At 48.3% G+C, this 27,371-nt stretch overlaps 9 protein-coding genes across 9 annotated transcripts; 5 read left to right on the top strand and 4 right to left on the bottom strand.

Annotated features, from left to right (window-relative positions):
• The first annotated feature begins 211 nt into the window (after positions 1-211).
• On the top strand, positions 212-1,675 carry BO85DRAFT_480702 (ubiquitin-specific protease OTU1). The gene has a single exon (XM_025663022.1). It carries the CDS (start codon positions 421-423, stop codon positions 1,408-1,410), a length of 990 nt encoding a protein of 329 aa, XP_025511773.1. The 5' UTR covers positions 212-420; the 3' UTR covers positions 1,411-1,675.
• Positions 1,667-3,612, bottom strand: BO85DRAFT_143713 (serine/threonine protein kinase CDC7). Its single transcript, XM_025654094.1, has 4 exons — positions 3,183-3,612; positions 2,623-3,082; positions 2,495-2,555; positions 1,667-2,440 (listed from the first exon to the last, which is right to left on the bottom strand). The coding sequence occupies exons 1-4, from the start codon at positions 3,451-3,453 to the stop codon at positions 1,757-1,759; spliced, it is 1,476 nt and encodes a 491-aa protein (XP_025511774.1). The 5' UTR covers positions 3,454-3,612; the 3' UTR covers positions 1,667-1,756.
• Positions 3,613-4,324: 712 nt separating this feature from the next.
• On the top strand, positions 4,325-8,223 carry BO85DRAFT_491579 (condensin subunit YCS4; the record flags this gene model as incomplete). Its single annotated transcript, XM_025663724.1, has 6 exons — positions 4,325-4,560; positions 4,649-5,160; positions 5,220-5,343; positions 5,403-5,544; positions 5,600-7,978; positions 8,050-8,223. 6 exons carry the CDS (start codon positions 4,325-4,327, stop codon positions 8,221-8,223), a joined length of 3,567 nt encoding a protein of 1,188 aa, XP_025511775.1.
• Positions 8,224-8,847: 624 nt separating this feature from the next.
• Positions 8,848-10,964, bottom strand: BO85DRAFT_143811 (putative oxysterol binding protein (Orp8)). The gene is made up of 6 exons (XM_025654095.1): positions 10,528-10,964; positions 10,358-10,434; positions 10,234-10,273; positions 10,105-10,174; positions 9,984-10,043; positions 8,848-9,919 (listed from the first exon to the last, which is right to left on the bottom strand). Exons 1-6 carry the CDS (start codon positions 10,611-10,613, stop codon positions 8,984-8,986), a joined length of 1,269 nt encoding a protein of 422 aa, XP_025511776.1. The 5' UTR covers positions 10,614-10,964; the 3' UTR covers positions 8,848-8,983.
• Positions 10,965-11,597: 633 nt separating this feature from the next.
• Positions 11,598-14,016, bottom strand: BO85DRAFT_404735 (ubiquitin C-terminal hydrolase 37). Its single transcript, XM_025657282.1, has 6 exons — positions 13,419-14,016; positions 13,252-13,346; positions 13,096-13,195; positions 12,855-13,036; positions 12,623-12,807; positions 11,598-12,563 (listed from the first exon to the last, which is right to left on the bottom strand). The coding sequence occupies exons 1-6, from the start codon at positions 13,566-13,568 to the stop codon at positions 12,022-12,024; spliced, it is 1,254 nt and encodes a 417-aa protein (XP_025511777.1). The 5' UTR covers positions 13,569-14,016; the 3' UTR covers positions 11,598-12,021.
• A 687-nt stretch (positions 14,017-14,703) lies between these two features.
• Positions 14,704-18,647, top strand: BO85DRAFT_380426 (putative nuclear envelope pore membrane protein; the record flags this gene model as incomplete). Its single annotated transcript, XM_025656382.1, has 4 exons — positions 14,704-15,138; positions 15,194-15,342; positions 15,404-18,385; positions 18,446-18,647. 4 exons carry the CDS (start codon positions 14,704-14,706, stop codon positions 18,645-18,647), a joined length of 3,768 nt encoding a protein of 1,255 aa, XP_025511778.1.
• Positions 18,648-18,817: 170 nt separating this feature from the next.
• BO85DRAFT_471519 (rRNA-processing protein UTP22) lies at positions 18,818-22,916 on the bottom strand (the record flags this gene model as incomplete). The annotated part of the gene is made up of 2 exons (XM_025662478.1): positions 22,846-22,916; positions 18,818-22,146 (listed from the first exon to the last, which is right to left on the bottom strand). The coding sequence occupies exons 1-2, from the start codon at positions 22,862-22,864 to the stop codon at positions 18,818-18,820; spliced, it is 3,348 nt and encodes a 1,115-aa protein (XP_025511779.1). The 5' UTR covers positions 22,865-22,916.
• A 338-nt stretch (positions 22,917-23,254) lies between these two features.
• On the top strand, positions 23,255-25,902 carry BO85DRAFT_428359 (cystathionine gamma-synthase). The gene is made up of 5 exons (XM_025658203.1): positions 23,255-23,394; positions 23,541-24,957; positions 25,050-25,233; positions 25,291-25,333; positions 25,414-25,902. Exons 1-5 carry the CDS (start codon positions 23,350-23,352, stop codon positions 25,531-25,533), a joined length of 1,809 nt encoding a protein of 602 aa, XP_025511780.1. The 5' UTR covers positions 23,255-23,349; the 3' UTR covers positions 25,534-25,902.
• A 374-nt stretch (positions 25,903-26,276) lies between these two features.
• BO85DRAFT_404744 (mitochondrial 54S ribosomal protein mL58) lies at positions 26,277-27,366 on the top strand. Its single transcript, XM_025657283.1, has 2 exons — positions 26,277-26,360; positions 26,452-27,366. The coding sequence occupies exon 2, from the start codon at positions 26,537-26,539 to the stop codon at positions 27,140-27,142; it is 606 nt and encodes a 201-aa protein (XP_025511781.1). The 5' UTR covers positions 26,277-26,360; positions 26,452-26,536; the 3' UTR covers positions 27,143-27,366.
• Positions 27,367-27,371: the final 5 nt, after the last annotated feature.

Raw genomic sequence — 27,371 nt, forward strand, 5'->3', positions numbered from 1 at the left:
CAGCAACTATGCTGACTCATCAGGTAGCTTCAAGAGTCTGTGACGATACACGTAATATTACATACGACGTATAAGGAGCGTCCTTGTTTTATTACATATACATACAACATAGATACTAACATACATTACTTCCAGGCTGCACCGCCATTTGCCCGCCTCCGCCGCGGTCAGGCATTACTACTATCGCTCCTCCTGCGGCGGAGATAAACCCTCCCCCGATTGTTCAGGTGCCGGGTTCGATTGCTGGTCAATTGTCTTCCCCCCAGCCTTTATCAATCACCCCGACTGCAGCAACTGTTCTTGAAGCAGATTGCTGGACTCTGAATATCTTTCGCGCACCCTCCAGAACCTATATCTATATACACTCCTGCACCAACCCACCACCCCGCTAGCGTTCGCGATACTACGTCACAAGGGAGAATGAGGATCCGGATTCGCGGTCCGGCGGGACAGTCCACCGTCACGCTGGATGCAGATGCAACTGTCGACGACCTCCGGCACCAAATCACGGAGAAAACGGGGCTGACGGCGTACGATGTAAAATATGGATATCCAAATATCAAGCCCTTGGTGCTAGGCGCGCTTCCTTCGAAGCAGAAACTAGCAGATCTTGACATTACCCTGAACGGGGAACAACTTATCGTCACACAGCAAGAGAACTCGGCTCATGCCCCGCTAAAGAACGAACCTCAAGCGGCAGATTCGCCGCTGAAAGCGCCAGCTGTAGGCAGCACACATAAGAAGGGTTCTCCTGATGATCCGCCGGAGGTCCCCTCGCCTGACCATAGCGGAACCTTCGTTCTCCGAATCATGCCCGATGACAACTCTTGTCTCTTTCGTGCAGTGAGTAGTGCGACTATGGGAGGAGTAGATGCCATGACCGAATTACGATCTGTTGTTGCGCAAACAATCCAAGCGCACCCAGACCTTTATACTGAGGCAGTATTGGAAAAGAAGCCGGATGAATACTGCCGCTGGATTCAGAATGAGGACTCTTGGGGTGGTGGTATTGAGCTGAGCATTCTGAGCAAGCATTTCGACATTGAAATATGCTCCATAGATGTGCAGACCCTTCGCATCGATCGCTTTAACGAAGGCGCCCCGATGCGGTGTATCGTGGTCTATTCGGGTATCCACTACGATACAATCGCTTTGTCGCCTTCTAGTCCGCCCTATACCCACTCAGATGTGCCTCCTGACTTTGATACAAAAGTCTTCGACGCTGCAGATTCATTGGTACTCGAGAAGTCGCAGGAACTCTGTCAGGTTCTGCAAACCAGGCATTACTACACTGACACAGCTGGGTTTCGTCTTCGTTGCAATACGTGCGGAGGGACATTCGTCGGAGAGAGAGGTGCTACACAACACGCCGAACAAACAGGACATGTTGATTTCGGCGAGGCTGGCTGAACAGAACCTGTGCTAGCTGGGTGAGCATCCATCTTCCGAGATATATACGACACTATAAATATTATAATGTGGCTGTTGGTGAAAGCCGCAACTCCTAAATTACTAGACTTAGAGGTCGGGTATCCCCCTACTTTCAGTGCAGCTAAATGAATCAGTTCTTCAGTCTACATGTCTTTCCTGGCTCCCTCGTTCAGTAGTTGTACTTGCTAGAGAATATATCGCCTGGACCCAAGGAACCATCCTATGAAAATGTCCGTTTAATAATAAAGCGATCGCAAATAAGGAGTTAGAGGTTGTTTTATTATCATCAAACCAGGAGTCATTATCATACATTGGCTCGGAAGCTCTATATCATTGCTACTTCGTCCGCTTCTCCATCATCCTTATCCTCATCTTCTTCCCCAGTGTCTGCGCTATCGTCGGGGTCCCCTCCCCACTCCACATCATGGTCTATAGGGTCAGTGAAAAACTCATGTTGTAGGGCTTCCTTGGCACTGAGGCGCTTGTAGGGATCCAGCTCCATGAGGCCAGCCAGTAATCGAGTGGCCTGTTTCTCACTTTCAGTTAGCTCTTCGACACAGCTGGCCCATTTCACAAGTTTCTCCCAGCTATACCCCTTTTCACCGATGGTCGGGATATTCGTTTCGAATATCTGCCCATGCATAGCTGCTGCAGCTTTCATGCGTCGAGTGCCGAAGATACTCGCCATCTCAATCATAGCGTCAACATCATCAGCCGAGTTAAAGAAAGGAAAGCGGCGTCCAAGTAGGGTCAAGAGAATGACGCCGGCGGACCACATATCTATTTTGGTTGTCTGAGAAGTGCACTTGAAGAGGACTTCAGGTGCACGAAACCCACGCGTTCCTGCTCGATTAGCGCGCCTTGATGGTCGTGAGTCGTTCTTAGGATAGCCAGCTGATAATGTCGTCGGTGAACAATGAGTGCTGTGATAACTGTGGTTATATCTACTACGGCGTATGTAAGCTGCATTTGCGCACAGGCAGGTACCTGTGTACTCAGAACCCTCACGCTATGACCGCAAGTCAGTATGTTGTCGCCTCGTATGACCAGTGGATCTACTCACTTCTGCAAGCCCGAAATCGACTAACACGCCTTCTCTAAGATCAGGATTATAGAGGAAATTACTGCCAAGGCTATAAGTTAGCATCCGGCACGTATCGAAGACATGGTGGAATAGCGCGTAGTCCTTACGTTGGCTTGATATCGCGATGGAGAATGTTATGTTTATGGACGGAGTGCAGTGCAGTGAACAGTGACCGGAAATAATGTCGCATATCAGCAACCAGGAATGTGCGATACTGAATGCGAAAGTCGGTGTGTGGGAAGAAGGGTAGAACGGCCACAACTTGATCCTGGTAGCGGAAAGCCGTGATTAACGGGCATACTGATCGGCAACCCCGAAGATCATGTAGCAGCTCAAGTTCATTTTGAATGCGATGGGGACTACTAGTCACATAGATCTTTTTCAATGCAACGAACCGTGGCTTCCTTCGTTTGACGGGGATCGAGCGGCCGTTATCACCTTCCACCCGGCGTCTTTTAGACGGTTGGTCCGTCCAACTGTCCGTGTGGTTGTCTTGGAAAGTGTCCCAATCGTTTTCATAGTGGTCGTACAAGAGGTCCTCTGCTTTGTACACGGTGGAAAAGGTACCTGTAAACCCATGGCCAGCCGGTCAGTCCGTCGGTGCAAGTAGAAGCAGCTACTATGTGGGAGGACACAGCCAAGGGCAAGTTAATCGGCTGCACTTTACCTTCTCCGATTCTATTCAACAGCCGAAATCTATCAGATATGCCGGGGAATGTGTCCTCGAGTTTTCTCATATCTTCTTTCACTGATTCATCAACATCCTCTTTGTCTTGAGCGTCACCCTCCTCGTACTCCACCTCTTCTCGGATTTGCTCTATCGATCCATCACTATCTGTGGCTGCACTGTCCTCTCTAACATATTTGGGGCCTTGGGTCGCAGCGACAGGTTGCTGTATGCCGAAGGTATCGGTAGGAGCTGCATGAAGAGCGGACATCGCAATGAGGACCGCTTGGAAGGGCTGTTACAGACTAGCAGGGAAGTTCACCGAGTGATAGCTTGATCAGCAGAACCTGGCAGCAACACGACAAAACAGGTGCAATAAGACTGAAAATGATATAGTCGTGTTTCAGGAAGGAAAGGAAGGCGTGAGGTTATGGAAATAAGCGAATGAAGGAGGGTGGTATTGCTCGATCAAGTCGCGCACGCGCACATACACGTGTGGATAGGTATGAGGAGAAGCCCCAGTCCTGTTGTAGCGTTGTAGTGAGGGAAGTCGGTCGTCGCTCCCACTGTTTTCCAGCAACAATCCAAAGATGCTCCAAACAGCATGCAAAACCGCCGCACCAGGAACCAGACTTGTTTGTTTACTCGTTTGTAGTTACATGAATCATATAAACGTAATTTTCATATTACAAGTATTGACAGGAAACAACTACAAAGCGGAAGGGTCTGAAGCAAACCTATCAGATTACAAGTTGCTGGTGTACTGGTTGCCGTTTGCAGTATTCATTGGTTGTAATGCTGTAATTTGTATTTCTCAAGACCTGCTACAATACGGGATAGCGGCATGAGAGTGTAATTATTGAGGGTTGAAGCGTGTGACATAATTTACTGGTACGCAACCCTCAGCCCCCGCCGCCTCACAACCACCTACCGAAAGGGAAAGATACAAACAAATGAAGCCCGCCGCCCGTCATTTCTTCCCTGCGGCTCTCCTTCCCCTCCAACATCCGCCCCCCCATTCAACAACCCCCTCCTTCCGGCTCGCTACCTACACATAAATTGCTTTCGCAACACATCTCTTGACCTCATCGCTTTGGATAAAGCTATATGCCCTTCGGGGATAACCCTCGCAGTGGCCGATCATGGAGGACCGAATTCAATTCGACATAAACGAGTCGCTGAAACACTATCTGAGCGACCCGGCCTCTGTCCCTACTCCCGATGCTGATCCAGAGCTGCTCGACTGCGAGACCGATCCGGACCAACTGTCTGGCGCTCTGATTGACAATGTCTTGAATCCCATCGTTGATGCGGTCGCGGAAAACCCAGAAGGACTGGCCCGATCGTCTTCTTTCGATTCGCTGCAGTTTCTGTTGAAGTGCGTCCTGTCCCCTGATATGTTCCTCTCGTCCTCAGGATGTCTTCATTATCTATAGAAATGTTTCTAAATCCCCTAATTTGCGCAGGTATTGCTCGTTTTCCCCAACGAGGTCTCTCAGCAAGCTTCTTGATTTAATCGTTTCCGGCTTATCGGTCGAAGCGGACATAATACATGGGGAGCTTGAATCCGATGAGCAGGATGGCATACAGCATCACAAGCAGCTTTTGGAAATGTATGGGTTTCTTCTCCAATGGGCTCTTAGTGCCGTAGAGGTCAAAGCTGCAGAAAAGCCCACAGAGCCTGTACCCGCCCGCAGGGGCGCAGGGAAATCAGCCAGATCTAAAACGAACGCCAAAGATGGAAACTGGGACTGGACCACGCAGATTCAGATCTCGATGGAGACGATGTGCAAGGTGATGAAGCTTAAACTCAGCAGAATATTTCTGACGACATCTGACCGTGATACATTCATCAATCTGTTCACCCGCTCAATTTACCTTATCCTCGAAAGCGAACAACGCGTCAAGAGTATGAGCATTCGGATGCATGCATTTAAGGTTCTTTGCATCGCAGTTAAGCACCACGGCCATGCATTCGGTAAGTTGCTCTGAGTCAACTAACTGAGGTAGGGACCCAATAACTAACTCACCAAATAGGTGCCCAGACCTCCATCGTACAGAGCTTGACATATTTTGAGCACCTCTCAGAACCTATGGCGGAGTTCTTGCATATCTTGGCAGAACAATATGATTATCCTCAGCTCTCGGATGAAATACTGAAGTACGTAGCATACTTTAACCTGTATGTCCACAGGAACACTTCCGGCTTACGATTTTTAGGGAGCTTGGAAACAAAGAATTCAATTCTAATGACACACGCGGTCCTAAGTCGGTGTCAGCGTTCATTGTGAAACTCTCAGAGCTGGCCCCACGACTTATCATCAAGCAAATGACTCTTTTGGCTAAGCAGCTGGACAGCGAGGTGATTACGCACACTCTCCCATCGTGCCAGTTACTGAGTATCTAATATTCTATAGTCATACACCCTTCGTTGTGCAGTAATCGAAGTCTGCGGGAATCTCATCGCCGATCTAAGCCGGCAAGAGGAGCGGAGTGACAACTACAAAACGCAGATCAACGCATTTTTCGATGTGCTTGAAGAGCGCTTTCTGGATATCAATCCTTACTGTCGGTGCAGAGCTATCCAGGTTTACATGAGGATTTGTGACCTGGAACAGAAATTCCCCAAGCGACGCCAGGCTGTGGCGGAGCTGGCAGCAAGGAGCTTAGAAGACAAGAGCAGCAACGTGCGCCGGAATGCGATACGATTGCTGGCAAAGCTGGTATCAACTCACCCTTTCAGTGTCATGCACGGTGGGCAACTCTCGCACAAGGAATGGTCAGCTAGACTCGACACTGTGGATGCTGAACTGAATGCTTTGAGACCTCCCGAGACACCTGGCTTTGATGGGGCGGATGCATCGCATGTTGATAGTGCATTATTGGATGATGCCACTCAATTGCCGGAGGACTCCCCATCTAAAGCTTCGGGATTGACAGACGAAGAGAAAGCCACAGCCATTAAAAAAGCTGCCGAACAGGCAGCTACTTCCGAGCTGCTAGCACGGCTACAGCTCACCAGGAAATATTACAATGAAGCCATCCGGTTCATCGAAGTCCTTCATTCCTCATCTGGCTTGGTCGCTCAGCTTTTATCGTCGAGGAACAAGAGTGAGGCCATTGAGGCCATGGACTTCTTTGTCGTGCTCGATGCCTACAAGGTCGAGACCTCCCGTAGCGGGATCCGGCGGATGCTGCGACTGATCTGGACGAAAGGTAATAGTGACGAAGGCAAGGGAGTTCAGACTCACTTGATCGACTGCTATAAAGGACTTTTCTTCGAGGCTCCAGATTCGTTTAGTCCCAATGACGCTGCAAATTATATCGCGCGAAACATGATCAGTCTAACGTTTGGGTCAACGCCCGCTGAACTGACGTGTCTCGAACAACTATTGAGTACTATGATGAGGGCCGGTCACATTTCAGATGCCGTTATTGCGAAGCTCTGGCAGGTCTATGGTGTGCAAAAGAAAGAGATATCAAAGACACAGCGTCGAGGAGCTATAATTGTCCTGGGCATGCTTGCTTTGGCAGATCCCGAGGTCGTCATAAAAGAAATTGAGACAATGTTGCGCATCGGGCTTGGAAGCCTGGGCAGATCTGACCTCGTGCTTGCAAAGTATACATGCATTGCATTGAGACGAATGGTGCCAGGTCGCCAAGCAAAGTCCAAGGACGTTGGTATCCCCAAACTGGGCAATGACCATGCAGTTTTGACGAAGCTCGGGGCTATAGTCGAATCGATATCTGATAGCAAAGAATGGTACGGTGTGGCGGAACAAGCCATTGGTGCTATCTATGCTCTGTCAAAGCACCCAGATGTCTTGTGCTCTGATATACTGAAACGGAAAACTAGATTCGTTTTTCAGCCACAGCTTCAACGATCCCCTTCCAAAGTTTCAGATGACGGGGAAGAACAACGACCTGAAACGGCTTCAACGGAAGGTCATGGAGCAAAGCAAGAAACATCGTCTACTTCTTTATCCCAGCTTCTTTTTGTTGTCGGTCATATTGCCATTAAGCAGATTGTTCATCTTGAATTGTGTGAACTTGACTTTAAACGCCGCAAAGCAGAACAGGAGAAGAACAAAACAGCCAATACCTCCAACCAAAAGAACGACAATGCCGAAGATGATGAGCTTGACCTCATCGGTGGGACTACTGAAGATGACTTTCAGGATGCCATGGCACATATTCGAGAACGGGAATTGCTATACGGCGAGAATTCGCTCCTATCCAATTTTGGGCCGTTGGTTACAGAAATTTGCGCGAATAGCAACATCTATGCCGACCGCAACCTTCAGGCGGCGGCAACTCTGTGCATGGCCAAGTTGATGTGTGTCTCGGCAGACTATTGCGAGAAAAACTTGCCACTTCTGATTACCATCATGGAGCGTTCTGAAGATCCAACGGTCCGCAGTAACGCCGTGATCGCTTTAGGAGACATGGCAGTTTGTTTTAACCATCTGATCGATGAAAATACAGACTTCTTGTATCGTCGACTGAACGATGACGAAGCTTCGGTAAAGCGCACTTGTCTCATGACGCTTACATTCCTTATTTTAGCCGGTCAGGTCAAGGTCAAAGGGCAGCTCGGCGAGATGGCTAAGTGTCTCGAGGATGAAGATAAGCGTATTGCTGACCTTGCCCGCATGTTTTTCACTGAGCTGGCGGGCAAAGACAACGCAGTCTACAACCACTTTGTTGATATGTTCAGCCTTCTTAGTGCTGAACGTAACCTCGAGGAGGCCTCATTGAGGCGTATCGTTAAATTCCTGATAGGCTTCGTTGAAAAGGTTAGTCTCCATTGAAACACCTCAGATAAATAATCTATGCCTTCATGTGCTAACCACTTTTGCGCTCGCAGGAGAAACACGCCCGGCAATTAGCTGAGAAACTGGCTGCTCGACTTCCCAGATGTGAGACCGAGCGGCAGTGGAATGATGTTGCTTATGCCTTGTCTCTTCTTCCTCACAAGAATGAAGAAATAACGAAGACAGTAACTGCAGGATTCAACAAAGTTGTCACGGCGAACGCCTAGGCTGATGAAATTATGCTTCATAATGATAACCTGGGATTTTGGTCTCTACATCGGCGCATAAATGGGGGCCCAGCGGCGTTTGAGGTCGGGTGTCTGCGAAGGAACTACGGATGGATGTACTTGAATTTCTTTTCTGTGTTTTCTTTACCCTCTCTTCCTTTACTTATCCCGTGTTTAGTATATGTAAGGGGGACTAACTTTTATGGCCTGATGAGCAGCTAGTCCCAATGGAATTGTACAGTGGATCTCGGTTTCTATGTCCCCTATAGTTTGTGGAACTTCACAATGATCAAAAATGTCATCGACATACTGTATGGGCTGCGGCGATGATCCAACTGCCTGCAAGGCACCTACTGTAAGTTGGCAACGGCCATAATTGTAGGAAAAGAATAGAAAGGAAACGCCAATCGTGTCTGGGATCTCCTGGTAGGCCGTATGCTGGGTGGGATAGGAGGCCAAGCAAAGAACGAAGTCCCTCAGTACAGCCATTATTCTATCTTCACGGTTGTATAACTTTCCTTGACGATAGCTTGTATTTACGAGTTGGCCCCGCCACTGGACAAAAGAGATCTAAAATCATCAAATGCTTTCTTCCTATAGGCACAGCAGACAAAGGTGTAATCCCGAGGCAACCAAAAGAAGTTTAGGAAGACCGAACAAACGAATACCTCTAATTATATGTCGCCAAAACAATTTCTTCGCATACGCCAGATTCAAGTGATTGCGTCCATATACAATCGGACCTATAAAGATAACGCCTCTATGCACCCTTCGTTACACTCTCGTCCAACCTATAATCACCGCTGCGTAGCCCTTCAAGTACCTTCAGCCCTTCATCTGTTAGCTCGGGTCTTCCCAAAGGTGTAACAGCGCCGGTGAAGAAACGAGGCTGCCACGTTTCGTTCTTATTCTGACGCTCTGCGGCCTTTTGTCGTTGTCGTTCCTCGATGTCTTGCTTGAGCTTGGTAGCCTGGCCGTACTTTTTGTCGACGATCGCTTCGGTGACCAAGGACCAAAATTTGCGAGATTCGTTGGATAGTTGACTCTCTTCTGGAGGCAGCGTCTTCGCGACTGGGAAGAGGGGTGTGACATCGATCAAAAGCCGAGGTTCGTTTGTACCGGCCAACGTGTAGAAAACTTGTCCATGCCAAGAGCCACTGATCCGGGCAAGAACATCGCCTTCGGGTACATCTTTGATTCTCGTAGTCACATCCTTATCCGGATCGTACTGGAAGATCACACCCTCAACCTTATTCTGCGCCCGACCAATCCAGCCCTCCTCCAGGTACTGTAAAATGACCTTGATGCGCGTCTTCGCACAAGTGATGTAGCAAGTGTCCGAGACAGAGATCGCCAAAGCGCCTCTGAGGAGACCACCAAGGTGTGCTGCAGGATGAGTCAAGTGGTATTCCTCATCATCTCTGTTTTTCAAGTTGACGAAAATTCCCAGGTTATGCTGGCCAGGAGCGACCCGGATGCTGGTGCCGGTGAACTTGGCACTGATCTGGTCGAAACCACGCGCCGAGACCCCTGTATCCGGGCAGTCTATAAAAAAGGCCGAAACCGGAGGGTGGTGAGAAGTTTGTTCAGTTAAGTAGCAAATCTTGACGGAATCTGCGCTGCTATTCTTTGCGTTGGAGGAAGTTTTTGGAGTCGGCGAGACTTCTGGGAGCGTCTGATCTACTTCCCAAGTGCACTAATTCCAGGCGAGTCAGAACATGCCAATAACTTAGGCCACGAGGGCTCCGCTTCAAACCTACTCTGAAGAATTCCCCCAAGGTAGAATTGTACGGCTTGCATGGTTTGCCTTTGATGTATTTCTGTGATCTGGTCAATGACCGGCCACTGATTGACAATGCATCTTGAATGAGGGCAGTATACCAAGTCCTTGGTGAACCAGAATCTCAAAACCTCCAGCGTACGTCCCAGCGGATCTTCCGATTGACCAATGCTGTGACAACCATGTCAGAGAACAACAAGCCCTAATGATGAACAGGCTATCTTGCTGACCTTGCGAAGGCCTCCGGTCTGTCTAGGTAGTTCCAGTATTCTGATTGAGGAAAAGAGATCTATATTAGCAATCTGCGAAGGGGAGATGACTCTCGTGCGATAGATAGCACAGGAGACAGCTTACCCAGATTTGGTGTGGGTTCTAGAAGATGCGCAGGCAATGAGAAACGAACAGACGCGATGTCGGCTACTCCGACGAACCTGGCAAGACCATCCAGACCTATCAGCACAGACTATCGGAGAGAGGTACCGGGCAGTGAGCAACGGTGTAGCCCATGTCAAGATCCCACGTACTTGCGGAGAATGGACAAGAAAGTCTTCAACTTGGAAGAATCATCAGGTGCCTTCTCAGGAGTGTCTTGAACTGTAGTTGAAGACATGATGGCACTCTATGCGTCTGGAGATAGTATAGCGAATCTGGGAGGGATAAGAGAGATGGTGTTCTTTGCGTAGCTTGTGGCGAAAAGGGTCGATGGTTGAGTGTCGGAGCGAGATCTGCGGTGTGCACCGGGCAGCCACCCAGACGATCACAGGACTTGAGTGATGGGAAGGAAAAAAAAGAATAGGCTTGCACAGCGAGTACAGGCACGGGAATAAGCAAGCAGATGAGGACCAGCCAGAGATAGCAACAAAAGCAAGGCAAAAAAAGGGCCGCAAAAGTGCTGGAGAAACGATAATAAGAAGAATAATTAATGCGGCGGGCGCGTGCACTGACTTCCAGGCGGTGACGTCCCTCTTGTCTTTCTACGTCACTGTCACCGACACACGCAATTGGTTGGGAGAGAGGAGAGACCAAGAACGGACTGACTAAGAAAGAAAAGGGGTGTTAAAATTAATATAGAAAAGAACGAGTAATTAACTAGTTAAGATAAAGAAGAAAGCAAGACCAAATAGTCAAATAAGTAGTCACGCAGGCCAGCCTGCAGATAATGACTGTCAGTTGGCACTGGCAGTAGTCGAATCTTGCTTGACTCCTGAATTGTTTGAAGTGGGGATTACCCACTGATTCATGTAGATAAAGGGGACGCGAAGAAGCATGGAGAGAAAAGGGGGGAATGAACAGGGTGAAGGAAAGAAGTAGTAATGGTAGTAGTACTGTCAAAGGCCGCTCAGCCAACTTTAACTAATAGTAACTACTCTGTATGGATGCAGGGAGAGACTGGAAATTCGGAACCGAATTGGAATAATGATGGAAAAGAAGGAAGCGGAAAGACCGAAAATGGGCTGTGGTCCAATCGGCGCATCACGAGGCTCCTTGTCCGGCCCTCCTTGGGCTTTACTTGTACTAAGTAAGTTTGTTAGGTAACAGTACCCTCTAGGTACTAGTGAGTAAGTAGAACATTATGTAGACTAGTAGGTAAACTTGGTTCTTCCCATTCATTTATTCTGCGCACACTACACACATGATATACCTACACTTGGTTCCTACTGCATGCACGAAGCTAAATCCATCCTCGCTTCTTATCTCTATGCAATAATATATCAAGCGTAAGTACTCCGTCCGTATGGACTTTCCCTCCGTTTTCCATGTTTTACCTTATATCATGACGCCTCCCACAGCCTCCATAGTTTCGATGACCGAGTAATCAAAGTCACCGGACAGTAACGATCATCTGACACAAAACTACTATCTTATGTCTATTCAATGCTAATGTAATCATCCGCCGTGGAGTGCTCCTAGGGCACGCTCTACGCGTAGAGCAGTCAAACATTATTTTTCTTCCAATCCCCTTTGGTGGAGAAGGACGACAAAGCAAACGAGAACGACAGGATGTTCTGATGGAGTCTTCACAGCAAGTCCTCTATCAGCCTTTTGCGTGCTAGAAAGCGTAGCCACGTTCGAATGGCCGGGCCATAATCATATCTTCGTCCTTCAGCATAATCCTCATCCATTTGCTGAGACTGTTGCTCTTCTCGGATTGCTGCTCGTAGTTCCTGTTGAGCCTGACCCAACCTCTGCCGATGATGAACAAGTTCTTCCACTGAACATGCCCGATATTCTTTCTCTTGTCTTTCATGGACGGTCATTTCGTCGATGGTTTTCCTCGTCAACGCATAGCTTTCATCCGGTCCCAGGATGGTATTTTCGTATATCGAATCCGCCAGAGTGGATTCAAGACCAGCAGAGCTCTCGGGAATTGAGCTCAAGCGCTCTTGAATGATTTCTAGGCCCCTTACATTGGCAGCTAATTGATTGACAAGCTCAGGGAGCGGATCTCTAGCAACACTCAGGATAGAAAACTCTATCTGATCTTCTTCATATGCCTCCATTCTGGCGCGAATATCAGGCTTTACCAGGCTCAGCCAATCTTCATCCGATGCGCAAGAGCCTAAGGATCCGGCCCAGTCAGTGACAGATAATTACCGTAATAGTCTTGATTTGACTTACCAAGCGCCTGAGGTTGACGTTCTAAGCCGTCGAACTTCCAAACTTTACCCAAGGCAGGGACGAAGGCAATGAAATGAAACCCTGCGTCTGCTTTGTTATCAGCGGGCTTGTTCTTGGCTGGCCTACTTCGCTTGGATGTAGCCTCAGCTTTGAGCTGGTAGTCTGAGCTAAGCATGTCCATCTTCCTGCTGCCAGATTAATCAAGTGAGTGCCCAGTGGACGAAGCAATTACCTGGCGAATGAATTATGTATTCTTTTGACGAATTCGAAGTTACTTATTGCATCTCCCCTCAGTGCGGGTGTGAACGGCATGGTAAAGTCTTTGAAACTCTGTAGATTCTCCCCAAGGTCGATATTGATGATGTTGTTGACGATGTTTAGAAGCGCCACACTGGCGCAAGCATTGCTGGCTGTCTGGGCTAGAATGTTAGTGGCAAGCTCTAGGGCTAGATTTGTAGACAGGGAAGACTGACCTGATTAGCAAACCAGAGGCCCTCCGGGCAGCTCGCTTCTTGCTTATCTGGATCATCCTCGCGCCAACGGAACAGGAAAATCAGACCATATATGGGTTTACTGTGGGTGTATAAGGTCTTGGTAATCAACAAACTAGACCAGGGTATGGCACTTACTTCAGAAATGCCATCATCTCCTCGTCAAGCGACACGACCTCTTGGATTTTGATCCCCTTTACTCCGAACTCCCGGAGCATCACATTGAAAAGAGCCTGCAGAGAAATGATCAATCATGGCGCTCAACACCGTGGGAAGCAATGGAAATATCGGTCATAGAGCCATACCGGTTCCGAATCCAGCTCACAGAATCCATTCCAGGAATCCTGCTCGAATTTCGATGCCGGTGAGTAGTAACCGTCCAAATCCTCAATGCCATTGCCTACAGTGGCAGTCGGCTGGGTTCCAACCCGTCGTCGTTTGGCCTGATGGGTCATGATGCTAATAGTTGTAGGTCCCTAGCTAGCTCAGAGGTTATAGATAGTGGAAGAGGAAAGGCGGGAACCGAGCAAAGCATGAATCCACAGGGCTGGTCACCATATAGAAGGGACAGAGATCACGAGAAATGGACCGTAGTCTTACTGACGATAGGGAGAAGCATGGAAAGGCTCTCTCTGAGCCTACTTTAGAGGAACCAGCGTGTCAGGATTTGCCGTGTTACTAGCTACCTGCCTGCCTGATAAAAGGGAGGATGGGGGACTAGTCGCTGTGTAACACACTTACCGGGGGACTAAGTACTACGGAGTTGTACTCCGTAGTCTATTACAACCACGTGTACGGAGTTACTGGGATACCAGGTACTTACGGCTTCCCGCAGCATCTATCGACTCCGTAGATTTGGAGTTCTCAGTCCAGAGGCGAAGAGGTGGCCTTGTATAAGATTACAGAGGGAGTCTACTACGGCTCCCGTTGCATCTCAGTAAGGTCTCCCGTGGAGAGTAGTAGGTACTAGTAGTTTGTAGACCAGTTACCTGAATCTACAGTAAGCGACACGCGTTTGCAGACGCGCGCTCTAAGTTACTAACTAGTACTAGTTTAGTTAGCGAAAGCATCCAATGGGCCTGCTTCCACCGTGCAACACGTGATCTTCATACATCATTAACGGGATCCGAGCTGCAAACTGGAGCACTTCCGACAGCTAGAAGCTAAACCCTTGCATTTACTTATTACTCTTGTCTAGGTCCCGGTATTTCACCACTTATTGTTCGGGACTTTTCACATTGTCAAGCACATTTACCAAATTATAAAGGAAATATAATAGGTTTACAACAGCGAGTACGTTATTAGTGTGCCAAATCTCGCCGAAGTTCTCTTTCAAATACGCGCAGCCCAACCTACTACTCACTAGCCTGTTTTCTTTTCCCTCGCGCTTTCTTTTTCTTTCGCAACATCGAACGGCTCAACAACCACTTCCCCCCTGGTGAGTCCCAAGACAACCGCCAGCCTCAGCAACTCTCGTGAGTAATAAATCCCAAAATTCACAAACCATCCTTTCTAGAGCACAGAATGCTCACCCTATTACGTCTACTATAGGTCTCTTTGTGACTTTTTTTTTGATGACCGCAGCATGCCATGAACGGTACTCCTCGACTTCGGTCTGCTTTCCCGCAGACACCACAACGAACTCCGAAGATCAGAGACTTGAGCTATTCCACATCTAAACCGAAGCCCCGGGATTTGGAGCAGACGAAGAGTCTTTCAAAGATACCCGCACAAGATGCCAATCGACCACTCATACCAGTAGGGGTTATAGATGCCCCGTCGCAGCGACTTTACATTGTGGCTTTCTATGTGGCACTAAATGCTTGGCGAGTATACGAGTCTTGGACGGCATCCGATGATTTGGACTCGACTTGGTTATTCCTGAAATGGGCTGCTGTCGATGGTGTCTTTCTCTTCGGTCTACAGGTGTTGCGCATCCCGTGGCTAGAATGGGCTTTTCCCACTACACTTGCAATCTTCATTATTCACGTTGTCGGCAATGTATTTCTCATGTTTCGAATCCCCGTATGCTTGTCCACGTCGCCGCAGTAAAACAAAGAGCTTGCTAACTTGTAATTAGATCCCGGTTGGGACATGGATCGCTGGCATGGTCAAGTTGGCCTACGATAGAGAGCTGTCCATTTCTGAACGAAGTGTGAAGCCTGGTGATATCATTCACAACGCATCTCTTATTCTAGGAAAGCAGATCGTGCATATACTCCCCGAAGGGTAAGAGCCCCTAGCTTGGCAATTGACATATCTATTTGTATACGCTAACAGAATCATGCAGTTCAGCTATTCTAAACCCAGATCAAGTACCACTGTGTATCGATGCACAAAAGACTGCCATCGATTTGCCAATTCGAGTCAATCAAACGGATCCTATCCTTATCGAGTTGTTACGTCTCGATTACGACACCGGCGCAAATGAAACGATCGTACTATCGTCCAAGCAGTTGAAACAGATGAAAAAGCATGCAGAGAAAAGGCACCAAAGCTCAAGTTCAGACCTTCATCGAGATCTTCTCTATTCAACTCGGCGACCGGGCATTTATCGCCTGCAGAGGGTAGTAGATGAGTCTAACCTTGATGTACACATGCGCTCGTCTGATGCTCTTGTTGTCACTTGTCCCCGGGCGCTGGTTAAGAACTCGCACACTCATAAATGTCGAGGAGAATTGTCAAACCTGATACTAGCGGTCGAGGGCACGCCGCCATTGAAGATCAAGTACAGCAGACAAGTGAATCATCTTGACCGAGGATTTTCGTTTCAAAACATACATCCCGACAATTTGCGCTCGCCATTGTTGGGTCAGAGAAACTCCGGCCTCCTTTTCAATTCCAGAGAACCCGAAGTCGCCTGGGCTCAAAGCCAAATCATCGAAGTTCCGTTGAATGAGTCACTGAATGTGGGCGGGGAGTGGCTCTACAGCATTGAAGAGGTACATGATGGTGCAGGGAACATCGCAAATTACTCGGCACTTTTGGATGTATTTGATCGCTCCTCGACCAAGTCTCTATCACAGTGGCACCAATTTTCAGTCCACGAGAGGCCACGCTTGTCTTTGACTGGCTGCAATGACCAGAGCTTCCTAGAGGTTGCACGTGGCGACAGCGTTGACCTTCCCTTGAAATACCACCCTTCTGGTCAAGGCTACGCCAATGATGGGCCCTTTTCTCTGGTGTACTCGTTCAGCGGTAGCGATCAAGAAAGTCCAAGTGAACAGCCTAACAAAGTTCGTCAACTCACACTCAAGAGTCTCGACCAGAAGCCTCAGATCAAGGATCCGGGTTGGTACAGCCTGAACTCAGTTTCGAGCCAATACTGTTCAGGAGAAACGCTGGAACCCTCATCTTGTTACCTGCGCAATCCTCCCGAGCCTGAACTGGCTATTAGGTACGAGAAGATCTTTGACAAATGCGCCAATAACCCTGTCGGTCTACTCGTTGATCTGGACCTCACTGGATCGCCACCTTTCCGGGTTCGATATGTTGTTGAACACTCGAAAGGCGTGGAGACAAAGTCCCAGACAATTGACGGGCTGCGCGCTCAGCTGGATTTCACCCCTTCAGAGGCAGGCGCCTATCGTTATCGCTTCTTGGACATCTCGGACACTGTTTACGCTCCGCAATCTCTCAGGGACAAAGTACCAGTCCTAGAACAAGATGTGAAACCTCCAGCTTCTGCTCATTTCCTCGGGAACAAGGAGGTGCGCAAGGCTTGCTTTGGGGAGCCAGTGTCCGTAGACGTAGCCTTCCTAGGTGAAGCGCCATGGACGCTGCAATACGAGCTTGTCCACAACGGCAAGAAGACGAAGTATTCTTTGAATTCCGACAGCGGAATGGCCACAATCGTGACGGAAAAGCTCGTCAGCGGTGGCGAGTATGCCATTGTGCTCACGGGCGTCAAGGATCGTTCGAACTGCAAACGGACTCTCAGGGACACTATCAAGATTGACGCTCGCTCGAAGCCACCGCACGCGTCCTTCGGCCAGATTGAAAAAAGTAGAAAGTACTTGGCTTTGCAGGACTCCAAGCTTGACATTCCGGTCAGATTAAGTGGGGAGAGGCCGTGGAACGTCAGATATCGCAACTTGAACACCAATTCTGCCGTTCTTGAGAAGACATTCTGGCAGGAGAATAGCGTGCTCACCGTTGCTCAAGAAGGGCAGTACGAACTTGTGGACGTTGCTGATAGCTCTTGCCCTGGCTCTATTGACCAGTCAGCCAACGTCTTTGAGGTGTCCTGGATACCTCGCCCTCACATCACGACAGTGGATGGCTCTCCCGTTGGCGACGATGGCCACGTAACGAAACGCGACGTTTGTCAAGGCGAAGATGATAGTCTTGAGCTTCGGCTGTCGGGTAACCCCCCCTACGACATACAGTACGAGCAGCAGCGCAAGACATCTCGTGGATCACCGTCAGTCAGGCTACAGAGTCTGAAGACTGCCCTGAATGCTGCCTCCATGGAAATGGACACGTCAGAACCTGGTTCCTATACATACAAATTCACAGAAGTCGGCGACCATCTCTACGACCATGATCCTCGTAGCCGGCCGGTTGTCGTGACGCAAAGGGTAAATCCCCTCCCCTCTGCACGTTTTGACTCGCCTGGTCGTATCTACGGTTTCTGCAAAGAAGACGTCAGTGGCGAGGAATTGATACCCATTACTTTGGAGGGCGTACCGCCATTTTCCCTCGAAATCTCCATCAAGCATCACTCGAAAGCCAAACCAGAAATTGTGTCAATCCCAAACATCAAATCCAACAGGCATAACTTGCCTATCCCACGACGCCATCTTGAATTGGGCCAACATGTCGTCAGTATCCGCAAAGTGAGAGATGCACGTGGATGCCAGCAAGAAACCGAATTTGACTCGTCTTCGGTGAGGGTCGCGGTTTCGGACGTGCCCACAATCATCCCTCTGGAATCAAAGACCGATTACTGTGTCGGCGAACGCCTTTCTTTCTCATTGTCTGGTCACGCTCCATTTGACGTGTTCTATACATTCGACGGTGCATCCAAAAAAGCTACTTCCAAGACCACGAATTTCCGTCGGATTGCCGAGCGGCCAGGAGTCTTCACCATTACCGCTGTAGGTGACGGCGCGAGTGGAAAGTGCAAGGCACACAAGAACATAACAAAGACGATTCATGAGATGCCGAGTGTCAGAATCAGCAAAGGTCAAGTCTCCGTTGTTGATATTCACGAAGGAGGAGAGGCCGAACTTCAATTTGAGTTCTGGGGCACACCTCCATTCGAGTTTACGTATGTCGCTCATTATTATGCCTCCTGTATATCACCGTGGTTTAACTAATAACTTGTTAGGTATATCCGGAGCTCGAATACTCGAAGAGGCAGAAAGCCCGAGATACTCGATATCAAGCACGATATCTCTTACGAGCACACGAAAAGCATCAAAACATCCGATGAAGGCACCTATGAAGTTGTCGCAATCAAAGACAAATACTGTTCCTTTTCTTCTCAAGAATCGATTGAGAAGACTGAGAAACCAATGGCACGCCCCTGAGATAGAAGGTAGAAGGAACTAATAGGATGTGTACGAGTGTGATTCCAGCATTTTGTTTTCTTTCTCATGAACTTTTGGTTTTTCCGTTCGCAATCGCATCGCAACGGCGCTAGGTATTGAAATGTACAGGATAAATCAATTGGAAAGGTCTATCTATAGCTCTTCATAAATTACTTCTCGGAAGCCACCTCTGTATGCACTTCTATATTATCCACCAAATCAGCACCTAGTCTGGCGATCTCGCTTAGGACGGCTTGGCAGTTCATAGACACTTCTTCGTTGGCTCTCGGTTCTGAGGGGCACGTTGAATATGCCAACTTCAGCGTCCATTTCTTCGGTTTGAGGATCTGTGGGTTCCAGAGACCGCCAATAACGCTGCAGCTTTCGTCGCCGTGGAAGAGAAGCATGTTTGGATGGTAACAAGCCTGCAGGTCACGAGCGAAGGACGACACCATTGCAGGTTTAGCAGTTCGTGCAGTTTTCCGCGCATCTAAGTTCTTGAATCTCGTAGGCAGTGCCAATCGTTCCTGTAGCAGGCCCGGGCGAATGTTGATAACGAAATCGTAGGGTGCTAGGGACGTATGGAACAAGTCTGACACAGTAAGGCCATAGCCCTGCTCCCGCAGTAATTTCATGGCCGCTTTAGCCAAGGTACACATTCGAGCAGCCACGACCTTTGGGGGCATTTCATGCTGTGTCCAAGTTACGCCATCAGTGTCAATATCGGAAGCAACAAACAAGGCGACGGTGTTCATAGCCGGGTCGACGCTTCGCCAGGCAGAAAAGCGAGTCTGGATCGCTTCCATTGACTCCTTGTTTAGTTCACCGAAATCGACCATCAATGGCTCTTGTTGCCAATCCCATCTGGAAAGGACATGAAGCGTCCTCAAAAAGCCGGCCATGACACTCGAGGGGCTGTCCCAAGGATAAGACTGGGTAAAGACCCGGACAACGAGTAATTCAATCAACTCTTGGTTGACATGACCTGCAAGTAGGTGGCAATTGAACCAATATTTAACGAGGCGAATTGTTGGCGACAACAGTGGAAAGCGTGTACATAAAGTGCGGATTGCCTGCGTTAGACGAGGTGTTTGGATAAAGAGTCGCTTATATGCAGCTAAGGCATAAGCCACTTGTTGTTTCGCCAGCGGGCTAGCACCTTTCTCCTTCAGTTGACGTTCTAGCAACAGCTGCTCACGCTCATGGTGAATCCTAAGGCGGAAAACTATTCCTGATGTATGGGTGATGTCCAAAAATGAATTATTCATCAACCCCGTTGACTCATTTTCCAACCCAACTCTACAGGCGGAAGCAACCCCACCCGACTTCAAGGAGTCTCCTATCTTAATGAGAAAGGCGACCTTGGTCATCTGGATAGCCTTCAAATCATCTGGCCACCGGGCCGAGCTCTCAAACTGAAGAACAATGTCCGCAGGGTTGGATGCAACCCCAGCAGTACCATGGAGCCGGAGGGCAGTGTAGCGCAGACTAGGGCTAGCTGGTGCTAGATGCCTAACAGTTAGGGGAACACCATCCATGTCTTGAATTGATCTTTGCACTGAAGTGAAGGCATCGGTGATCGCCTGAAAAGCGGGACTCGAGTAAGAGAAGACATCGTCGCCGCCTTCGCGAAGCTTGTCGTCATATTCATCGCCAATGAATACCACGTCGTCTTTGGTGTAATTAAAATGGCGGCTCAAGATGTATGTCAGGATCTGATACACTATAGATGGTGATGACTTCTCATCAGTCCATACCAAGCTCTCTCGAATAGTACCATCCTTGAAACGTCTGAGTTCGGCCTTCTCTCCCCAAAATGACCTAAAAGCAGCTGCCTCTTCTTTCTGTTCTGCAGACGGGCCATGATCGACAACACGCTCAGCGTTGTCGGTGTTAAGAACGAGACCCACGGAGACACTTTGGCTTGCCGGCTTGCGATGCGGTTTTTCGTCTACCGGCCAGGGCTTGAAAACATCCCCGTAAATATGGACGAGATCCGCTCTGTCCCCAAGCGCTCTAACAATCACGTCATATACAGCAGTCTGGCTGCGAAGGCTCCGGAGAATGTTTGCACTGTCCTGTCCTGGAAGCTTCAAGATGCGATCAAATCTCAAAAGAGGTTCATTCACCTTGATGATAAAGACTTTGTCAAAGTTGTCGTCGCGAGATTCATTCAACATGCGCACAGTAGTGTTTGCTTCACGGCGAAGAAAGGCATAGGACCAAGGGGCCATTTTATAAAGGACATTCAACCCGCGTTTGCCATCATATAGGACTGGGGTGCCATCAGGAAAAGATATGTCCGTAGCGGAGAATAGCAACGGAATGGCCAGGTCCCTTCCTGCAATGAATTGAAGGGTCGCCTTGAATAGCTGGTAGCTACTATATGATTTTAGTAGAACGGGCTTGCCGTTGGGACCTCCTCCTTCGAAGAGGAGAGCCATAAGCACTGTCCATTCGAAACCACCGAATCCGCCCTTGAACGGAGATGAGCCCAGTCCCCGCTGTCGGAGCCATGTCCGGCCTAGAATGCAGGCATCCTTGAAGGATTCACAATTCCGAGCAGCGTTGTAAAGAAACTTGTGATACTGTGCCACTGTGGCTTCTGAACGAAGAGCGGCATTGTAGAATGGGGTGGACTCCTGAGACACAGGCACATCCGCTGAGCCCTGGCGAATATTGTTTCTCGACGGCAAAGTCCGAGAGATTGGGAACAAGGAGTCTTCGATGGCCGTAATTATACGAATCTGAGTCTTTGCAGGCAGGGAATCCTTTCTTTCGGTGCCATTAGGCTCCAGTAGAAGAACAGGACGAAGGCTGTCACCATCTTGAAGCCCAAATTTGACGGTGAGATTCAGTCCCTCTGCTTCCCTAATCCCGGCAGCAAGGCTCGCGATGTAATATGCCCGCTTGTGGAAATAGCGGTAGTTCACGTAATCCTTTTCCTGAAACAAAGCACTGGGCATCGTGACTGCCAAGTCCACCGTCAACGGTACATCGCTTTTGGCACCTGTTTTCAAAGAGAGACTTCCGACCACATTGATATTTGTTGGTTTCGAGTATGATACGGTGTACTTTGTATCCTTGGCCGGTCGAGGTTCAGGGAATGGAACGGTAATTCCATGCGCGCCACGCAGCTCCTTCTCCGCTTCAAAGGTTGATTTTGGTGGCCTATCTGGAAGACATTCGATAACGCTTTTCAACTTGTGAAGTGTCTCCTGGAGTCGCGAGACTTGTTTGTCATAGTTCGGTCTCGACCCATTCAATAGTTCGTCCAGTTGTAGCTTGAAAAAGGTGGATTTATAGAAACCGCTGGCGAGCGCAAGTTCAGCGGAGCGGTCGTTCTTTGCTCGCCCACTGGTGCGCAGAGTAGAAACGTCTCGAGAGGGTTTAGCGGCATCGCTATCAGTCAGGTTATTTCGATTTGATACCGAGTATGCACTATTATTTTGTGTACGCGAGGAATCGTCCGGTGAAGGGCTCAGTCTCCTTCTTTTTGCTGTATGGGCCGACATATTGGAAAGGGTTCAAGAAACAAAAATGCCCTGAGCGGTAATTGAGGAAGTTGTTGGAAATGCGACCCGAGCAGGATAAAATTGGCAGTTGTGTAAAGATTGCCCTCCCCTGTGATGGGATAGCTGTCTCGAATAGACTGCAATGAATGCGTCGTTTTGTTTACTACCTCCAGTCCTTCCCTCTTTTTTTTTTTCCCCTTTGCTGTAATTTTTAGCCTCTTGATTTTTGACTTGACGGGAAAGCAACGTCCGATCTCCGATACCCACTCTCACGTGGAGATAGCTAGCTGAGTAAGCCGCCAGATGAACGGATCTGTAACCAGTAACCACAGTTAGCTATGTAGAAGTTACTCCGTACTCCGTAACTGACTAGTGTAAGTAAGAGGCCGTGTCTTGCATCGTTGGGACCCCAGGTGCAATTGGATTCGTCCCAAGCTACTAGTATTAGTACTACTTAGTTCTACATCAAAGGCCTTTCTTTTTTTCTTCCCTTTAATTTCATGAATTATATAACATAATCACTATTCTCTTGGGTAATCTTGTATTCAGGTCTTGTCATATCTATCTATGTACCTGATATCTGGGTTAGGTACATAAATTTGATACGCCTGGATAATTTGCCAAAATGCTGTGGCTTGAGGTTATCTACACGTGGAACACATTAGCTAACTACTTTGGCATACTTGTATAGTCTCCGTCCATTGTAGATGGATTATATGGGAAGTACTTCGGAGATAGGTACCCCGCATACAGTGTAAGGGTAGCCCTTCCGTATTACCATGCAGCAAGCGCAACAGCCTAACAGTATCAGTCAACCCTCCCTTGCCATTACAGTGTATGGAATGAGGAACAGAAGCAGAAGTAGATTTTTTGGGGCTTATAATACTTATTAATTAGAGACTAATTAGAGACCAAGCATGATGCTACAATGATACTCTATCTAATGAATTGTAAATTGTCCTGGGATGTACTGGTATTGATCATTGGCTAGACTTCTCTGAGGGCAGCGCCGAAATCGCAGTTGACTCATTAGAATTAGTACGACCTACTAGTTAGTAGTTACTTATTGTCCTGACAAGTTTTCTTTACCATCCGCCACCTCGCTAATATTATTTACACTACGTACCTTCTTTTGTCCGCCTCTGTGCTTACTGTCGTCGATATAGTGCCGTTTCCTTTGTGCTACAATGATCCAAGACATCGGAGGTCCAGTCCCTCCTCACACTGATCACGTATGCTCTAACCCCGCGCAACCCCGCCCAGCTTCTATTCACCACCCTTTTAGTTTTTGTCTCGGTCGCCGTCTTGGCTCGGACGAGATGCGCAAGGCTTAGAAGCTAATTTAAATCACATTTGGGCTTTACTCACATCTTCATAGGCAGTCAGTGTATCCCTTCCAACATGGAAAGCGAATGTTGCATACGAGGAAGGAGAGTCATGGGTTGTGAATAAGATGCAATGCGGTTATCCTCGATTCTTTATACACCCCATCATACAGGATCTGGCGAGGGAGATCGTACGTCGCTATGGAAGCCCAGAATTGGAAACGGCTATACTATTCCCTTCCCTCAAAACATCAGGGGTCTGCTATTCATTTCTCAAATCGAAAATACAAGCCGAGGATCCCTGCAATGTCCGGACAATGGATTTTGCCCTTCCCATTCAGGGCGAAGACGCGCCGTCTGGTACGGACTTGATACTATCGTGTGTGATATATCCCATCCAATACGCGCCAATCGCCAAGCAGGTCTGGCAACATACAGGAAATGGAATCTCAAGTAGACGTGCTGAGTTCTGCCTGAACGCTTTAAGGGATGGGTTTCTCGTGGAAAGGAAACCTGTAGCTCAAACTATTGCATCGCCACGGTTTTTCAAGGGGCCCAGGAGGTATCAGGGTCGAGAGTCCATAAGTGGAAAGTCTCAGGGAAGTGGGACGCACGCACGCGACAGTACTACAGGTACAATCACGACAACCAGCAGCATGCAAGATGGCCGCGAACATGTCCAGTTCATTGAAGAACGATTCGGTCGGAATCTAAGCACCTCGCTGGCCGGTCAGGCAAGGCTGGCTGTACGGCGACGCATTGCGGGCGTTTTGACAGCCGATATGGAGCTTAACGAGGCCCTTGAAGAAGAGTCAGGAGAAGGACGTGTCGCGGGGCTGACAGAGTCCGATGTTTTTCTCTTTCCGACCGGCATGAGTTCCATCTTCAACGCTCATCAGATGTTGATGGTTGCGAAGGGAGAGATGAAGAGCATCTGCTTTGGATTTCCCTACACCGACACCCTAAAGATACTTCAAAAATGGGGCCCGGGCTGTTTGTTCTATGGTCATGGTTCTTCGGAGGATCTTGATGACCTGGAGTCAAGGCTACTGAAAGGAGAGAGATTCCTCGCTCTATTCACTGAATTTCCGGGCAATCCGTTACTGAAAGCCCCTGATTTGAAGAGGATCCGATCACTCGCCGACAGGTATAATTTCGCTGTTGTTGTAGATGAGACGGTTGGGAATTTCCTCAACATCAATGTGCTTCCCTATGCAGATATTGTGGTAAGCAGCTTGACCAAGATCTTCAGTGGTGACAGTAATGTTATGGGAGGGAGTGCAGTACTTAACCCCCATGGGCATCATTACGGGCTGCTAAAAAATATATTTGCACGCGAATATGAGGACAATCTTTGGGCAGAAGATGCCGTGTTCCTCGAAAGGAATAGCCGCGATTTCATATCCAGAATTGATAAGATCAATAAGACTACGGAAGACATCACAGCGATGTTGGAGGACTCTCCACTCGGTAAGCTAACAATCAAATCTCTTCGATGTTGGACTATTGGGCGTCATTGCTCATGTACCTGCCCAATGCATTCAATGCTAACTGACTTGCAGTGAAAAGGGTCTACTATCCAAAGTACAACTCTTCAAGACCCTTGTATGAAGCATTCCGCAACAAAAATGGAGGATATGGCGGTCTATTTTCGGTTACATTTCATTCAACGGCAGCGGCAGTTGCTTTCTTTGATCATCTCGAAGTACTCAAAGGACCTAGTCTCGGTACTAATTTTACCCTGAGGTAGGTCATTATCATGGCAGGAAAATGGGCGACAAGCCTGTTAACATTGATGCTTAGTTGCCCTTACACTCTGTTGGCGCACTATAGTGAACTAGAATGGGTAAGTCAACCTCTCCGATCCCCGGCATGGCATGAACTTTGCTTTTAGTTGGGTATATACTCATGCTTTTCATCATTTAGGCAAGCTCGTTTGGTGTCGACTTTGACCTAGTAAGGATAAGTGTCGGCTTAGAAGATGTTTCGGATCTTCGCCAGCGATTTCAGCAGGCCTTGAATGCTGTCGCTGAAGTAAACACATAATGCAGGCTTCCTGGAAAGAGCGTTTATAGACTTACGAAAGCATGCATCATATGACCTACATAACATGCGAGTTTCGAAACCATAGCTCTCTGGGTGACTACATATTTAGTGGACTGCCTGGTAGCTCGGTGAAAGAAAATACTGAACTTCCAAGGGCCTATCATAGCCAATTAGCCATGGCTTGAGGTTCCAGAAACTAGCCCAGTACCGCGATGAACATTTGCTCTATTAACTTTTCACTCGTGTTCCACTTATCTATCAAGCCAACAACAACTCTCCGAGTGTTGTATCTGTGGACCCTTAGACTAGAGACCCTTTGACAACCAAATACAAATTATCTGCACGACATCCATGTCCGTGCCTACGTGTCCCCGTGATCACTGATACTTAGGAGTACAGTGTACTAGCGTGCCTGATGGCCTACAAATACAAATATCAAGGGCCCAAGTAGCTGGGTAAACTTGCCGGTAAGCCATAGGTGATTGATCTTCTTAGTTGCCTTCATGATAAGAAGCAGCTATAAGCTAAACCAGCTGGTGCACCCAGTGCTCCGAAATGCTTTCGATGGTATTTTAAAGAACAGCGATACCTATAACGATAATCAGGACAAAGACTCTAATAACAATAACGGCTGAAAAGCGAAGACTAAACGGTGTAAATAAAGTCTGTACCCACGTTTCTCTACATGATCAGTTAGGCTAGTGCGGCGCCAGAGTCACGAGACTAGCAGTTCGGAAAAAGTCGACTTCCCCAATTTCGTCCGGTACCTCCCCTACAAACCTCTACTTGGCTATGTCTAATTAATCTTAGGCTTTTGGCATATTCTCGTATGTGTTCCACTTTAGCACTCCTTATGTGCTGTATATTTATGTTAAATCAATGATTCACTAATTACTCACTTCTGCTTCCTTGCACTAGGTACCATCTGACGGCCACCTCTTCCTCCAGCTGTAGCTGCTTACTTGCTATCATCTCAGAGCCGAAAAGACTGAGATTGGTCGCGATGGCGAATTGCCTTGCAGCTCCTAGGCGGCCTCTTCTGGCACTGCCATTCCTTCTGCCCTCTCCTTACGAGTGCGTCACCCTAGGTTTGCGACGCAATCAGTCTTCATACAGGCGCACAAAGCAGCGTCTACGTGTCAAGCCAGATGCCTCATTTGGCTCTTCTGTGAGCCATTCTCAAGAGGATCATATCATCTACAACCCACCGTCAAGTGCGCCGTCAGTTTACCACACGCCCACTAAATTCCTGCCCTCTGATGATATCCGGAGAAATTTGCGCAACGCGTCTGTCAAGGGTAGCAACGCCGAATCCCTTCCCCTCGCAGCCAAAGTGACCACCGAGAAAAAATACCATCTAAACCCGTCAGATATAAGAGAGATTCGCAGGCTCAGGGCCACTGATCCGATGACATGGAGTCGGTTGAAGTTGGCCAAGCGCTTCGACTGTTCCCCAATGTTTATTGCAATGGTCTGTGAGGCTAGTCCAGAGAAGAAGGACATCCAAAAGCGAATCCTGGAAGCTGTGCAATCAAGATGGGGATCGAAACGTCGGATGGCCAGAGAAGACCGACAGCTGCGGAAGGAGACATGGGGAAGGGATCAGTAAAGCCACAATCAGCTTTTATTTCCCCCCACTTGTCTTTACCTCAATCACATTTTCTGTCACGCACCGCCTTACTTTCGATTGGGTGTACCAAAGAGACTTGTTCGCTTGCGAACATGCATCGAGGAAGCTCAACATTTGTATAAAATCATGTATTCTAGCGTTGTCACTCTTGGGAAATGAAATGTATTTTAGAAGATTGGCTGTGTTATTGGCTTTGTTTCCTTTTTTT

The sequence above is a fragment of the Aspergillus piperis genome, assembly GCF_003184755.1.
Source record: "Aspergillus piperis CBS 112811 unplaced genomic scaffold BO85scaffold_21, whole genome shotgun sequence".
Classification (NCBI taxonomy): domain Eukaryota; kingdom Fungi; phylum Ascomycota; class Eurotiomycetes; order Eurotiales; family Aspergillaceae; genus Aspergillus; species Aspergillus piperis.

Excerpts from the sequence above, each read along its gene's own strand:
- BO85DRAFT_480702 (XM_025663022.1), top strand. The coding sequence starts at position 421 with ATGAGGATCCGGATTCGCGGTCCGGCGGGACAGTCCACCGTCACGCTG.
- BO85DRAFT_143713 (XM_025654094.1), bottom strand. The coding sequence starts at position 3,453 with ATGTCCGCTCTTCATGCAGCTCCTACCGATACCTTCGGCATACAGCAA. Across the intron at positions 2,556-2,622 it reads CATCGCGATATCAAGCCAAC|TAATTTCCTCTATAATCCTG; the intron begins GTAAGGACTACG and ends TAGCCTTGGCAG. Across the intron at positions 2,441-2,494 it reads TCGATTTCGGGCTTGCAGAA|CGTGAGGGTTCTGAGTACAC; the intron begins GTGAGTAGATCC and ends TTGCGGTCATAG.
- BO85DRAFT_143811 (XM_025654095.1), bottom strand. The coding sequence starts at position 10,613 with ATGTCTTCAACTACAGTTCAAGACACTCCTGAGAAGGCACCTGATGAT. Across the intron at positions 10,435-10,527 it reads TTCTTGTCCATTCTCCGCAA|GTTCGTCGGAGTAGCCGACA; the intron begins GTACGTGGGATC and ends TGGTCTTGCCAG. Across the intron at positions 10,274-10,357 it reads AGAACCCACACCAAATCTGG|AATACTGGAACTACCTAGAC; the intron begins GTAAGCTGTCTC and ends TTCCTCAATCAG.
- BO85DRAFT_404735 (XM_025657282.1), bottom strand. The coding sequence starts at position 13,568 with ATGACCCATCAGGCCAAACGACGACGGGTTGGAACCCAGCCGACTGCC. Across the intron at positions 13,196-13,251 it reads GAGATGATGGCATTTCTGAA|TAAACCCATATATGGTCTGA; the intron begins GTAAGTGCCATA and ends ATACACCCACAG. Across the intron at positions 12,564-12,622 it reads ACGTCAACCTCAGGCGCTTG|GCTCTTGCGCATCGGATGAA; the intron begins GTAAGTCAAATC and ends CCGGATCCTTAG.
- BO85DRAFT_428359 (XM_025658203.1), top strand. The coding sequence starts at position 23,350 with ATGATCCAAGACATCGGAGGTCCAGTCCCTCCTCACACTGATCAC. Across the intron at positions 23,395-23,540 it reads TCCCTCCTCACACTGATCAC|GCAGTCAGTGTATCCCTTCC; the intron begins GTATGCTCTAAC and ends ACATCTTCATAG. Across the intron at positions 25,234-25,290 it reads GGTACTAATTTTACCCTGAG|TTGCCCTTACACTCTGTTGG; the intron begins GTAGGTCATTAT and ends ATTGATGCTTAG.
- BO85DRAFT_404744 (XM_025657283.1), top strand. The coding sequence starts at position 26,537 with ATGGCGAATTGCCTTGCAGCTCCTAGGCGGCCTCTTCTGGCACTGCCA.